General features: G+C 42.5%; 1 protein-coding gene across 1 annotated transcript in view; it reads right to left on the bottom strand.

Annotated features, from left to right (window-relative positions):
* Window positions 1-14629, bottom strand: part of PIWIL4 (piwi like RNA-mediated gene silencing 4) — a 275269-nt gene that overhangs the window by 62176 nt on the left and 198464 nt on the right. Inside the window, exons 15-17 of the mRNA XM_073582971.1 lie at window positions 5473-5673; window positions 5287-5390; window positions 4850-4920 (exon numbers count right to left, since the gene is read on the bottom strand). Coding sequence (XP_073439072.1) covers window positions 4850-4920; window positions 5287-5390; window positions 5473-5673 — 376 coding nt within the window. The remainder of the gene's footprint in view (window positions 1-4849; window positions 4921-5286; window positions 5391-5472; window positions 5674-14629) is intronic.

Genomic DNA, 14629 nt, shown 5'->3' on the forward strand with positions numbered 1-14629 from the left:
TATGGATTATGCCTGGGGAGTTCCTTTTGAGAAGTGGAAATGTCTGCTGTCACTGGATTCATGGGAATGTTATATTGGAATGTTAACTTCATGTTTATGCTATAAACATCCACTTAAGGAATTCCTTAAAATGCTACTTGGCCTGAGTATCTGACTCTACAGCTGGTAGACATCTGTCGGCTGCACCCGAGAACTATAGGAAGCCCCCCTTTTCATTGGTATTGCATTAAACTGTGGTAAATAATAGGAGGGTCTTTTTTTAGCTGTGTTTTCACCTTTTATAATAGTCCAGTCTGTGATGATAATGAGACTGCTGAAAAGTCTTCTGTGAAGAACAGAAGGTGTGGGTCACTAGTATAATAGTGCACTTAAAATATCAGCCTGTCAACGGGGCAATGATCCAACAAGACAATGATCCCACGCATACGTCACAGTCCATCAAGGCTTCTTCTGGAGTGGCCGTCACGGTCGCCTCACTTACTCTCCATAGAAAACCTTTGGTGGGATTTGAAGATGGTTGCAGCATACCCAAGTATATTAGTGACCTGGAGGGGATTACAGCAGCTGGCTATGCATCACATTTATAGCAAGTCATAACAGCCATAGGGACTCTACTGAGTAAAAGACGTGTCATCAAGGGGAAAATAAAAAGTGGCATTTTTTGCTAAGTTTGGAGAAATCACATGATATATCAGTTGTGTTCAGCTGTTTTGCATTGCTCTTTCATTCGTTTATTGCAAACATCAGAAAGGTGCACATGTCACGATCAGGAGGTGTCTGCAGAACACTATACAGGGACAGTAATCCCACGCCACGTTACATTTCATGTTCTCATTGTAGGAATTGTCCACTGAGGTCAGGGTCTGATAACGTCCAGAGGGACTTACAACCTCCATACTGAATGACACAAAGCCTTATCAGCGAGCGCACTCTATGAAGAGGCGGCGTAGCCACCACCGTCAGATAGCTTTATATTTTCCTCTTCTTATCTTCATCCACAAATAGCTGTCCGCCGGAACTCGTAACAGTCCAACTATGGAGAAAAGTGAGAGACACAGAATGCCGCTAACGAGGTACATTGCTCATGATGTCAACGGCTTTGTGATGCCGTAAGATCTGTGTACACACGATTGTCACTTAATACAAGGATACCATGTCCCTATATCTTCCTACTGATTATTCCTCATTCACAGCAATATTCTATTCAAACTGGAACTCCGAGATGATGAGCTCAGGGATAAGCAGACTTCTGTGGTGGGATTCAGGCACCTCACGTAAAATACTGTTCACTACAGCCAGAGAAAAAGTGTGAAGCCTGTTTCACCCCAACATACAGAGAAAGCCTGTGAGTCCTCCTTCCACACTCACCTACAGAAAAAGCCAGTGTGTTCTCCTTTTCTACTCATCTAAACAGAAAGCCTGTGAGTCCTCCTTTCGCACTCACATATAGAGAGAAAGCTTTTGAGTCCTCCTTCTGCACTCACCTACAGAGAAAGCCTGTGAGATCTCCTTCCCCACTAACCTACAGAAAAAGCCAGTGCGATCTCCTTTCCTACTCATCTAAACAGAAAGCCTGTGAGTCCTCCTTCCGCACTCACCAACAGAAAAAGCATGCAAGTTCTCCTTTCCTATTCACCTAAAAAGAAAGCCTGAGTCCTCCTTCCACACTCACCCACAGAGAAAGCCTGTCAGTTCTCCTTCACCACTAACCTACAGAGAAATCCTGTGGGTTCTCCTTTCCCACTAACCTAGACAAAGCTTGCGAGTCCTCCCCCCCTTACTTATAGAGTGTGTGAGTGCTCCTTACCCACCTACCTATAAAGCCTGTGAGTTCTCCTTCACCACTAACCTACGGAGAAATCCTGTGGGTTCTCCTTTCCCACTAACCTAGACAAAGCTTGTGAGTCCTCCCCTCCTTACTTATAGAGTATGTGAGTGCTCCTTACCCACCCACCTATAAAGCCTGTGAGTTCTCCTTGTCCACTCATCTACAGAGAAAGTCTGTGAGTCCTCCTTCCCCATTCACCTACAGAGGAAGCCTGAGTTCTCCTTTGCCACTCACCTACAGAGAAAGTCTGAGAGTTCTCATTCTGCACTCACCTAGAGGGAGCCTGTGAGTCTTGACTACACCACTCACCTTTAGAGAAATCCTGTGACTCCTCCTTATTCACTCACCAATAAGAAAGCCTGTGAGTACTCCTTATTCACTCACCAATAGAGAGAGACGGTGAGTCCTCCTTATCCACACATCTATAGAGAAAGCCTGTGAGTCCTCCTTATTCACACATTTATATAGAAAGCCTGTGAGTCCTACTTATCCACTCATCTATAGAGAAATCCTATCAGTCCTGCTTCCCCACTCACCTATAGAACAAGTCTCGATCATACGGCCCACTCACAGGTTAATGGTAATAGGTAGACAATACTGAGTTCATCACTTTCAGGTAATCCCTCTTTCTGATTAAGGACACTAAATAAGTATCATTGATGAGGGTATGCAACTCAGCGTAACTCAGGGTTGGGTTTTCGTTAATAGTTTATGATAATCAGTGGCACAGAAGACACGATGTGGCTCACGGATGTTGGTGGATGGATCTGGGATCACTATACCCCCTCCTCTGTCTGCACTCTGATGTCATTACTGGGAAGGGATTAACACGCCTCTGGTCACGTGCAGTGAGGTTATCAGCTTGTGTTTGGGATTCTAGTTTTGGTTCTAAATGTTGGGTGGGATAAAATTTAGACTTTGGTTTGAGGTTAATGGTAAGCGGGTTAAATTCTGCAGGCAGTGGGGGGGGGATCCATCAAAGTATTTTTGCCATAAAACTAGAGTAAAACACTTTGAATAGACGCAAAATATTTGCGCAACACAGAGTTGTGCAAAAATGTTGCCACTTTTAGCGTTTTCAGTTTGAAGCATCTCTGGAAAAATCAACCGGCCCGTGAATATCAGCAAAAGAGCTGGCGTTCTGTCCTTGACTTGAGTGACGTTTTTGGTGAGGCGCACGCCACTGAGAAGATGTGCCAAATTTATACAGTGAGGTCCGCCTCTTAGTGAATTTGGCGCATTGTACTCCAGCGAGTCCTTCATTAACACTAAAGAATGCAACTCCCGTCATAGTGAATGGGCCCCAGTGTGTTCTGAGGAGCAGGATTAGTAGGATCCATGGTGACTTTAATACCTTTTAGTAATATAACTGCATTTGACTTATTGCGTGACGAAGGTCATCGCTCTATATTGTTACCTTACTTTGCTTCTGAGCACCACCGTCTCACCTAGAGTGCACCACTTTTCACCAACTACACTCTCTATAGGAGGGTTAGAGGAGCAGGACTCGCAGGCTTTTTCTCTGTGGTGTGAGGGTGATCTCTTAAGGTGAGATCTCAGCGATTGCCTGTCCCTGACCTAATAAATATGAGCTGAGTGCATGCATAAAGGAATCACATCGGACACAGAAGTCAGATATATTCTCCTTCCTCAGCAAAGGCTGGCACACAACTGAATTTTATTAGTAGAACAAAGAATAATGTAATAGACAGGAAAAGGGCGTCGCACAATCTTCTGAACAACTATGGTGTCGGTCTGTGATTGGTCCATTTTAAGGACACTCCATATATAGCCTCTTTGTGTATTCACTTCACATTCCAAGGATTCCTTCCAGGGTGTTGTTCCAGGATATAGACGCCATCTTGCAACTAGTTTATGTAACATTAATAATTGATTTAATTAGCCATTCTCTCCTTCACAGTGGAAAGGTTGGAGAAGCAATACTCACAGTCCTTCTCTATGAGACGTCAAAGAAGCAGGACTCACAGGCTTTCTGTATGGGATGGTTGGAGAAGGAGGGCTCACAGGCTTTCTGTATGGGAGGGTTAGAGAAGGAGGGCTCACAGGCTTTCTGTACGGGAGGGTTGGAGAAGGAGGGCTCACAGGCTTTCTGTATGGGAGGGTTGGAGAAGGAGGGCTCACAGGCTTTCTGTATGGGAGGGTTGGAGAAGGAGGGCTCACAAGCTTTCTGTATGGGAGGGTTGGAGAAGGAGGGCTCACAGGCTTTCTGTATGGGAGGGTTGGAGAAGGAGGGCTCACAGGCTTTCTGTATGGGAGGGTTGGAGAAGGAGGGCTCACAGGCTTTCTGTTTGGAAGGGTCGGAGAAGCAAGACTCACAGGCTTTCTCTTTGAGCCCTCGTAGTACGTAGGGTGCTTTACATACCTGAATAAAGTGTTATAAAACTATAAATCCCCAAGCTCCATGCCTCCCTCTCTATCCTATGATGCCATCGGGTAGGAGACTTGCCAGATCTACTTTGAACGAACACTAAACCTAGAAAAACTTTCTAGCAGTAATTGTTAATCAGCAAAATTTTTTGTAGCTTACAAACAAAAAGTCTTTGTTGGAATCTTGCAGCAAATTCATGGGTCATTTTCCTCTTTTTCCATTTTTCAAATGACTGAATCAGAGCAGTGGGGGGAGGCTCCTGCTGCAGCTGGTTACATTACAACCAAAGACAAGTCTGATCTCTAATTTGTGAAAAAAAGGCGGAAGTGGCCGCTCTACTACAGCAAAGGCGAGAAACTGTGGGAAAAAAACACAACCATCTTGTCATTCCAGAAATGTCTTCCCTGGCTTTATCGGAGCATTAGTTATAATTTTTACCAGACTGTTCCTGTAGTGGAAATATCTGTGTTTGTGGGGCCTGCACCCGTCTCCGCACACAGAAGACATTATGCAAAAGAATTGTAAACATGTTTTTTGCTGTCTAATTTTCTGTCTGATATTTCAAGACTGATTAATACAATGCGAGAGCGATCTGCCAATCTGAGCAGCTCCGGGACCGGCGGCTAAATTACCTTTCATGCACATTTTCAAGCAATCAGCAAAATCTGTTGATGTTTTCTGAATGACACACTGCGAAAACCATCTGCAAAAGAAAAAATATAAAATAAATAAAACGGGAGGAAATTTTGCAAAATTCTCGAAGTGAGCGTCGGCATAACCTGTGATATTAAAAAGGCCTGAAGTGCAGAAAACAACAAATTGGCAAAAGTATTGATATTCTGCCAACAACCAAAATTTAGGTTTAAGAAAAAAAAGTAAAGTTTTGTACTGCTCAAGTAAAAAAAAAAGTTTAACACTTATAAGCAGGTGTATTACCTGTATTTAAAGGGGTTGTCCCACAAATTATATCTGTCCACAGGATAGGTGCTAAATGTATAATCGCTGGGGGAAACCGGCCACTAGAGCCCCCCATCGTGCTTTAATCAATGGTTCTATGGTACATACTTACTTGGTCAGTCGTGAATTTGTGCTTGCCACGAAGCCCACGACTGACTGAAGCTTATTGATGGCGTCTTTGTTGACATTGATCCCGATCACCATAAGAGATTTGAGCTGTGAGAACATAAGCGGCATTTAGTGACGATCACACAGTAATGTCCTCTCGTTGCGGGAGGAAGGAAGGTTAGTAACTCACGGGAATCTCCACGGACCACAGTTCTCCTCCGGTTTTACAGATGATTTGCATGGCGATTTTGCTGGCGATGCTCATTAGCATGTTCTGTCGGTTCAGAGTATGGCTCTTTACACACTGGCTTGGAAGGGGCATCTCCAGGGTGAGATACTTCTTTATGGAATCGTAGCTGTCTTTCGATTGGGAGGGCAAAATGCATAACACCTGCAGGGAATAAAAGGGGAGGACAATACAAATATCCTTCTGACAAGAAAGGGTGTTACACCTGTATGAAGTTACACAATATTGGAGGCGATACCAGAAAAATCAAGCGGCAATAAAATGTTGGAAATTATGGGGAGGAGACACAGTCTAGAGCACTGAGAAAGGAGGAGTAAGTTCCCAGGGAAAGCCCACTGAGCTCTGAACTTGAAGCTGCACAAACAGAGACCAGACGCTTAGAAGCTGCATACTGTGTACATAAAAATCTCATAATCACACGTTATGCACTGAGTTCCAAGTGGAGGCAAACTTTTATCATTTATTGGGAGTCGATCAGATGGTTTATGTCTAGTAAAGCATCTACAGAGCCTGGCTGGATTCTTCAGACATACTTAGATGATTGAAGATCGATTTATTAAAGGGTTGTGAATATCAGAAAATGATCTAGTGTTTAAACCAGACTTTGTACTATTTATTTTTTTGGCATTTTTTTCTCTTTTTTTAAAAAAAAATAAAGCTACTAAAGCTTGCATTTTTCACACTGGCCACTGGAGATATTTCATACTAATACTAACTGTCTTTTTAGCATGATATTTCCTTATCTGGGACAGGATCACAATGATGGGTGACACCTCTATACACAGCTGATATAACACATAATCCAAAAATCACAATAGGCGATATCACAGCTCACCTCCTCTCCCTTCTATCACAATGATCTTTGCACACGCTCATTAGATGCTTCATTACAAAAGATAGGGTTGGGGGTCTGTTCATTGTGGCTAATCTACATGTGCATTTTTTTGAAACAACAGGAAGTTAGAGTCTATGAAAGTCAGTGGCCGGTGTGAAAATTGCAAGATTATAATATATATATATCTAATATATAAAGCTCAAGTGTGTATGTATGTGTGTATGTATGTATGTATGTGTGTGTGTGTGTGTGTATGTCCGGGATAGGCATCCGCACCGTCGCAGCTACAGCCACAAAATTTGGCACAGTCACACGTCTGGACCCCGAGAGCGTCCTAAGCTATGTTGTGAGGCGAAATTTTAACCCCGCGCGTTCCAATTCACCAAACAATTTTGCCCCTATCTACATACTGGGGGAAAAAGTGTGTGCACGTCAAGCCCCGCCCCTCATTATGCCCGGGCATAGTAACTAACTGTGGTTAGTTATAGCAAATTATAATTATCCTCCATCCCAGAGTCCCGTGCCCATATACCCATCATACATATCCACGATCCCACAGGCCCGTGCCCATATACCCATCATACATATCCTCCATCTCATAGTCGAGTGCCCATATACCCATCACACATCCTCCATCCCATAGTCCCGTGCCCATATACCCATCATACATATCCTCCATCCCATAGTCTGGTGCCCATATACCCATCATACATATCCGCCATCTCATAGTCCCGTGCCCATATACCCGTCATACATATCCTCCATCCTATAGTCCAGTGCCCATATACCCATCATACATATCCACGATCCCACAGGCCCGTGCCCATATACCCATCATACATATCCTCCATCCCATAGTCGAGTGCCCATATACCCATCACACATCCACCATCCCATAGTCCCATGCCCATATACCCATCATACATATCCTCCATCCCATAGTCCGGTGCCCATATACCCATCATACATATCCGCCATCTCATAGTCCCGTGCCCATATACCCGTCATACATATCCTCCATCCTATAGTCCAGTGCCCATATACCCATCACACATCCTCCATCCCATAGTCCCGTGCCCATATACATATCCGCCATCCCATAGTCCCGTGCCCATATACTCGTCAAACATATCCTCTATCCCATAGTCCAGTGCCCATATACCCGTCATACATATCCTCCATACCATAGTCCCGTGCCCATATACCCGTCATACATATCCTCCATACCATAGTCCCGTGCCCATATACCCATCATACATATCCTCCATCCCATAGTCCAGTGCCCATATACCCGTCATACACATCCGCCATCCCATAGTCCCGAGCCCATATACCCATCACACATCCTCCATCTCATAGTCAACCATTATGACATCATAATGAGCGGCGGGGCTTGCAACCTATGAGGACATCAGCGTCGCCATGGCAACAATTGTGACATCATAATGAGGGGCGGGGCTTGACGCCCACACACTTTTTCCCCCAGTATGTAGATAGGGGCAAAATTGTTGGTGAATTGGTACGCGCGGGGTTAAAATTTCGCCTCACAACATAGCTTAGGACGCTCTCGGGGTCCAGACGTGTGACTGTGCCAAATTTTGTGGCTGTAGCTGCGACGGTGCGGATGCCTATCCCGGACATACACACACACACACACACATATACATACATACATACTTGAGCTTTATATATTAGATATATATACAGTGGGGCAAAAAAGTATTTAGTCAGTCAGCAATAGTGCAAGTTCCACCACTTAAAAAGATGAGAGGCGTCTGTAATTTACATCATAGGTAGACCTCAACTATGGGAGACAAACTGAGAAAAAAAAATCCAGAAAATCACATTGTCTGTTTTTTTTTCCATTTTATTTGCATATTATGGTGGAAAATAAGTATTTGGTCAGAAACAAAATTTCATTTCAATACTTTGTGATATATCCTTTGTTGGCAATGACAGAGGTCAAACGTTTTCTGTAAGTCTTCACAAGGTTGCCACACACTGTTGTTGGTATGTTGGCCCATTCCTCCATGCAGATCTCCTCTAGAGCAGTGATGTTTTTGGCTTCTCGCTTGGCAACACGGACTTTCAACTCCCTCCAAAGGTTTTCTATAGGGTTGAGATCTGGAGACTGGCTAGGCCACTCCAGGACCTTGAAATGCTTCTTACGAAGCCACTCCTTCGTTGCCCTGGCGGTGTGCTTTGGATCATTGTCATGTTGAAAGACCCAGCCACGTTTCATCTTCAATGCCCTTGCTGATGGAAGGAGGTTTGCACTCAAAATCTCACGATACATGGCCCCATTCATTCTTTCATGTACCCGGATCAGTCGTCCTGGCCCCTTTGCAGAGAAACAGCCCCAAAGCATGATGTTTCCACCACCATGCTTTACAGTAGGTATGGTGTTTGATGGATGCAACTCAGTATTCTTTTTCCTCCAAACACGACAAGTTGTGTTTCTACCAAACAGTTCCAGTTTGGTTTCATCAGACCATAGGACATTCTCCCAAAACTCCTCTGGATCATCCAAATGCTCTCTAGCAAACTTCAGACGGGCCCGGACATGTACAGGCTTAAGCAGTGGGACACGTCTGGCACTGCAGGATCTGAGTCCATGGTGGCGTAGTGTGTTACTTATGGTAGGCCTTGTTACATTGGTCCCAGCTCTCTGCAGTTCATTCACTAGGTCCCCCCGCGTGGTTCTGGGATTTTTGCTCACCGTTCTTGTGATCATTCTGACCCCACGGGGTGGGATTTTGCGTGGAGCACCAGATCGAGGGAGATTATCAGTGGTCTTGTATGTCTTCCATTTTCTAATTATTGCTCCCACAGTTGATTTCTTCACTCCAAGCTGGTTGGCTATTGCAGATTCAGTCTTCCCAGCCTGGTGCAGGGCTACAATTTTGTTTCTGGTGTCCTTTGACAGCTCTTTGGTCTTCACCATAGTGGAGTTTGGAGTCAGACTGTTTGAGGGTGTGCACAGGTGTCTTTTTATACTGATAACAAGTTTAAACAGGTGCCATTACTACAGGTAATGAGTGGAGGAAAGAGGAGACTCTTAAAGAAGAAATTACAGGTCTGTGAGAGCCAGAAATCTTGATTGCTTGTTTCTGACCAAATACTTATTTTCCACCATAATATGCAAATAAAATGAAAAAAAACAGACAATGTGATTTTCTGGATTTTTTTTTCTCAGTTTGTCTCCCATAGTTGAGGTCTACCTATGATGTAAATTACAGACGCCTCTCATCTTTTTAAGTGGTGGAACTTGCACTATTGCTGACTGACTAAATACTTTTTTGCACCACTGTATGTATATATATATACACAGTCATATGTAAACGTTTGGGCACCCCTATTAATGTTAACCTTTTTTCTTTATAACAATTTTGGTTTTTGCAACAGCTATTTCAGTTTCATATATCTAATAACTGATGGACTCAGTTATATTTCTGGATTCAAATGAGGTTTATTGTACTAACAGAAAATGTGCAATCTGCATTTAAACAAAATTTGACCGGTGCAAAAGTATGGGCACCCTTATCATTTTCTTGATTTGAACACTCCTAACTACTTTTTACTGACTTCCTGAAGCACTAAATTGGTTTTGTAGCCTCATTGAGCTTTGAACTTCATAGCCAGGTGTATCAAATCATGAGAAAAGGTATTTAAGGTGTCCACTTGCAAGTAGTTCTCCTATTTGATTCTCCTATGAAGAGTGGCATCATGGGCTCCTCAAAACAACTCTCAAATGATCTGAAAACAAAGATTATTCCACATAGCTTTTCAGGGGAAGGATACAAAAAGTTGTCTCAGAGATTTAACCTGTCAGTTTCCACTGTGAGGAACATAGTAAGGAAATGGAAGAACACAGGTACAGTTCTTGTTAAGCCCAGAAGTGGCAGGCCAAGAAAAATATCAGAAAGGCAGAGAAGAAGAATGGTGAGAACAGTCAAGGACAATCCACAGACCACCTCCAAAGACCTGCAGCATCATCTTGCTGCAGATGGTGTCACTGTGCATCGGTCAACAATACAGCGCATGCATAACGCCTTTTTGTATGACCAAACAACTCAATCTTTGTTTCATCAGTCCACAGGACCTTCTTCCAAAATGTAACTGGCTTGTCCAAATGTGCTTTTGCATACCTCAGGCGACTCGGTTTGTGGCGTGCTTGCAGAAACGGCTTCTTTCGCATCACTCTCCCATACAGCTTCTCCTTGTGCAAAGTGCGCTATATTGTTGACTGATGCACAGTGACACCATCTGCAGCAAGATGATGCTGCAGGTCTTTGGAGGTGGTCTGTGGATTGTCCTTGACTGTTCTCAGCATTCTTCTTCTCTGCCTTTCTGATATTTTTCTTGGCCTGCCACTTCTGGGCTTAACAAGAACTGTACCTGTGTTCTTCCATTTCCTTACTATGTTCCTCACAGTGGAAACTGACAGGTTAAATCTCTGAGACAACTTTTTGTATCCTTCCCCTCAAAAGCTATGTTGAATAATCTTTGTTTCAGATCATTTGAGAGTTGTTTTGAGGAGCCCATGATGCCACTCTTCATAGGAGAATCAAATAGGAGAACTACTTGCAAGTGGCCACTTTAAATTCCTTTTCTCATGATTTGATACACCTGGCTATGAAGTTCAAAGCTCAATGAGGTTATAAAACCAATTTAGTGCTTCAGGAAGTCAGTAAAAAGTAGTTAGGAGTGTTCAAATCAAGAAAATGATAAGGGTGCCCATACTTTTGCACCGGTCAAATTTTGTTTAAATGCAGATTGCACATTTTCTGTTAGTACAATAAACCTCATTTGAATCCAGAAATATAACTGAGTCCATCAGTTATTAGATATATGAAACTGAAATACCTGTTGCAAAAACCAAAATTGTTATAAAGAAAAAAGGTTAACATTAATAGGGGTGCCCAAACTTTTACATATGACTGTATGTATATATATATATATATATATATATATATATATATATATATATCTTTCTCAAAGAAATGTTAACACAAAAATCTGCTTTAAACAATAGGCGATTTTCTCTGCATGAAAGCGAAACAATCAAGTTTATATATGTAAAGGGACTGGCAAGTGCTCAGAGGGCAGTTCCAGTCCTGGCAAGTGCTCCAGCTGTCCACAGGAAACCCCATCTAACACTGCCCCATTGGCGTTGATCGACGATTTCACTGTCGTCGTTGTGATCGGTACTAAAATGTTGCACACGTGCAGTGTGCTCCTAGTCCAGCGCCTGCGCGGTACTCTCCCTGTCCTGGAAAATGGCATCACTGACATGTGCAATACCTGGGGCTTTAGTGGGCATCCCTGTAACTTTATGGCTATGCTGGAGATTGGGAGCTCTGTCTCAATAAAGCAAAACAAGAGCTGTAAAGAAAGTTAAAATCCATCAAATTTTTTTTATAAATAGTTGAGATCCACTTTAAGGCATTCTGATTGGCGATAATGTTTAAACCGGGCACACGTAGCATACACAGCATCTGCCATGCTTAAGAAGCAGACGCGATGATGGCTACTCATGAATATTCGCCTCATAAACCGGGTGCCGTCATCGCTTCAACAACCGAAGCGCATGAGATGAAACCGTAATTAATTCCTGTGTAATTAAACCTTTGTGGATTTATTACTTAAAACATTGACATTCACAAAGACAGGAGTTTGGATTCCGACCGTTCCTCTAATTATGCCGCATTAGCGCGCGTTGTTAGGAGAGGGCCGCCAAGCTGATTTATCCTCTTCTTAATCAGAGCCTCTTTTGTAACGATGCCGACAATGAAAATTGTTTTTTTCTTTTCTTTTTTTAAATGGTGCATTTGTTCCTTTCGCCTTTGGATTAATATGCAGATTATCTGCCAGGATATTATTACGTATCACTATGAAGCGGCTATAATCATCCGGAACAAAATATACATACATCTCACTGTCTTCACTAAGGAAATGTTTTCTAATCTAAACCAAGCTATTGGGTTGTTAGAAAGCCAAAGAAAGATGCATAAAGATGAGAGATGCCAACACGGCCGTGCTGCTTAAAGGGACAATGAACCTAGAAATTAAAGAGAACATGTCACTTGCTCATAAAAGAGTTACCGTAAATAAATAAGTTTAAAAAAAAAACCTGCGCTCCCCTGATTTTGCCACTATTTCCTTTTTTGATTGATTGCTGAGACACAGCGCAGTATGTGAAATCTCTGCTTCTGCATTTCTTCAGAGTTTGCTTTCACCCCTCTTTCCCAGATGCTGCCAATCACATCTCAGAATCTGATCTCGCAGTGTATCACTCTCAGACAATTCTGAGCTGTGATTGGCAGAGAAGACTCTGAAGAAACACCCAGTTGGACTGCAAGCTGAGATGTCACATAGTGCGCTGCAGAAGAATCAAATGTGAATATCTCTGCAAAGAAGTGACATAGAATAAAACAGAAAAAAAACAGCAGAACCAGAGGTGTTCAGGGATATTTAAAAGGTATTTAACTTATTTTTTGAGCAATTGACAGGTCCTCTTTTAGGAGCTAGAAAAGGATATAAAAAGGAAAGGTTTAACTATCACATGCCAAGCACCAGAAATTGACTATTTTACTAAATCTGGCATAGAAAAGAGATTGTTTTTTTCCCTCCATTTTTAGCTAAAGACCACCTTAGGGGATGGAGCTTCACTACAGATCTATATAGTAAAGTAAATAAATATAGAGCTGGATTCATTTTACCAGGTCAGTATTACAGCAATGAATAGAAAAATTCAAAGACCCTCTCTCCTTCCAAAACATTTTTAGAGGAGTTGTCAGATAAAGAACTGTTTTTTTTTTTGCACACATAGATGCACTTAAAATAAAGAACTGTGGTGTATTCAACTTCCAGTGTCCCAGCGGCTTCAAAGTAGGCTGCTCCGGAGTTCAGCGCTAGTTTCAGAAGGGATGCTTGCTCTACTGAGAAGTCAAAAGGGCTGAGTCACCCAGTGATTGGCTGCAGCGGTCAACTGACTAAAATAAAACGTAATCAGTGAAATATCTTTCCACTGACTTCTAACCGGAGCAGGCATTGCTCCCAAAGGAGCCGGATGCGGAGGGGAGCTGGAAGATGCTTTTTTTTTTGTTATATATTGGACAATCCCTTTGCCATACTTAAGTAATGCGTGTGGCAATTTGGTGGATATCATTTTTTTACTTGGAAGTTTGAGAATATGACTCCCTTCACCCACGTCCAACCTTGTGGATAAGATTAAGCAAGAGGACAAATCCAGAAAATACAACTAAGGGTCATACGTAAAATTGCTTTATTGTGATGAAGGCAAGGTACAGGCGTGACATGCTATACAGCCAAACAAAACTAATAAAAACAACCACAAGAAGACACAAGGACTTCTGTAGCCAATGCTGTACTGAATAATACGTATAGTTACATAGTCAGTGGCAAATCTTGCTCACCATCATAAATGATTGCCGATGCTACACTGAATGACACATATGTTTACTTAGGCAATGGTGTATATTGCTATCATAAATAATTGTCAGTACTGCAATGAAAATAAATAAGGTAGCCATTAATCGGTGCACAGATAGCAATCTAGATGATAGTGAACCAGGCAGCAAATATCAAATATCAAATTATATCAAAGATATAATTTCATATAGACATAATAATTTACCTGAACACAATAACAGCTGGCAGAAGGAATAACAGGGGTCCCAGTGTCCGCCCCAACGCGCGTTTCGGAACACCTTCATCAGGGGGCAATAATATACGTATTATTCAGTACAGCATTGGCTACAGGAGTCCTCGTGTCTTCTTGTGGTTGTTTTTATTAGGTTTGTTTGGCTGTATAGCATGTCACGCCTGTACCTTGCCTTCATCACAATAAAGCACTTTTACTTCTGACCCTTAGTTGTATTTTCTGGATTCGTCCTCTTGCTTGTGCTTTGCATGTTATTACAACTGGTCATCTACAGTCCTTGGGTGCACATGTGGGTGAGACACCAGTTACAACCTATGTTTGTTGATTATATTTTTTTCTTCTGTTCTTTCCCCCACATGTTATATATGCCTAACTGCACTACCTTCATTATTTACTTGTGGATAAGATGTTAAGAGCAAAAGTAGGGAAACCATGACCTCCCTGAGCTTAGGAATCGGTTGGTTTACTCCATATTTTGACCTTAGCTGCACCCCAGAATCCAAAGTCTAGGTCTCGTTCCCTAATGAAGTGGAGATGGTACGGGGTTGCAGGTTGGTAGATGGCCTCACTACCCCACC

The sequence above is a fragment of the Dendrobates tinctorius genome, unplaced genomic scaffold, assembly GCF_039654945.1.
Source record: "Dendrobates tinctorius isolate UK_male_01 unplaced genomic scaffold, ASM3965494v1 ptg000075l, whole genome shotgun sequence".
Classification (NCBI taxonomy): Eukaryota; Metazoa; Chordata; class Amphibia; order Anura; family Dendrobatidae; genus Dendrobates; species Dendrobates tinctorius.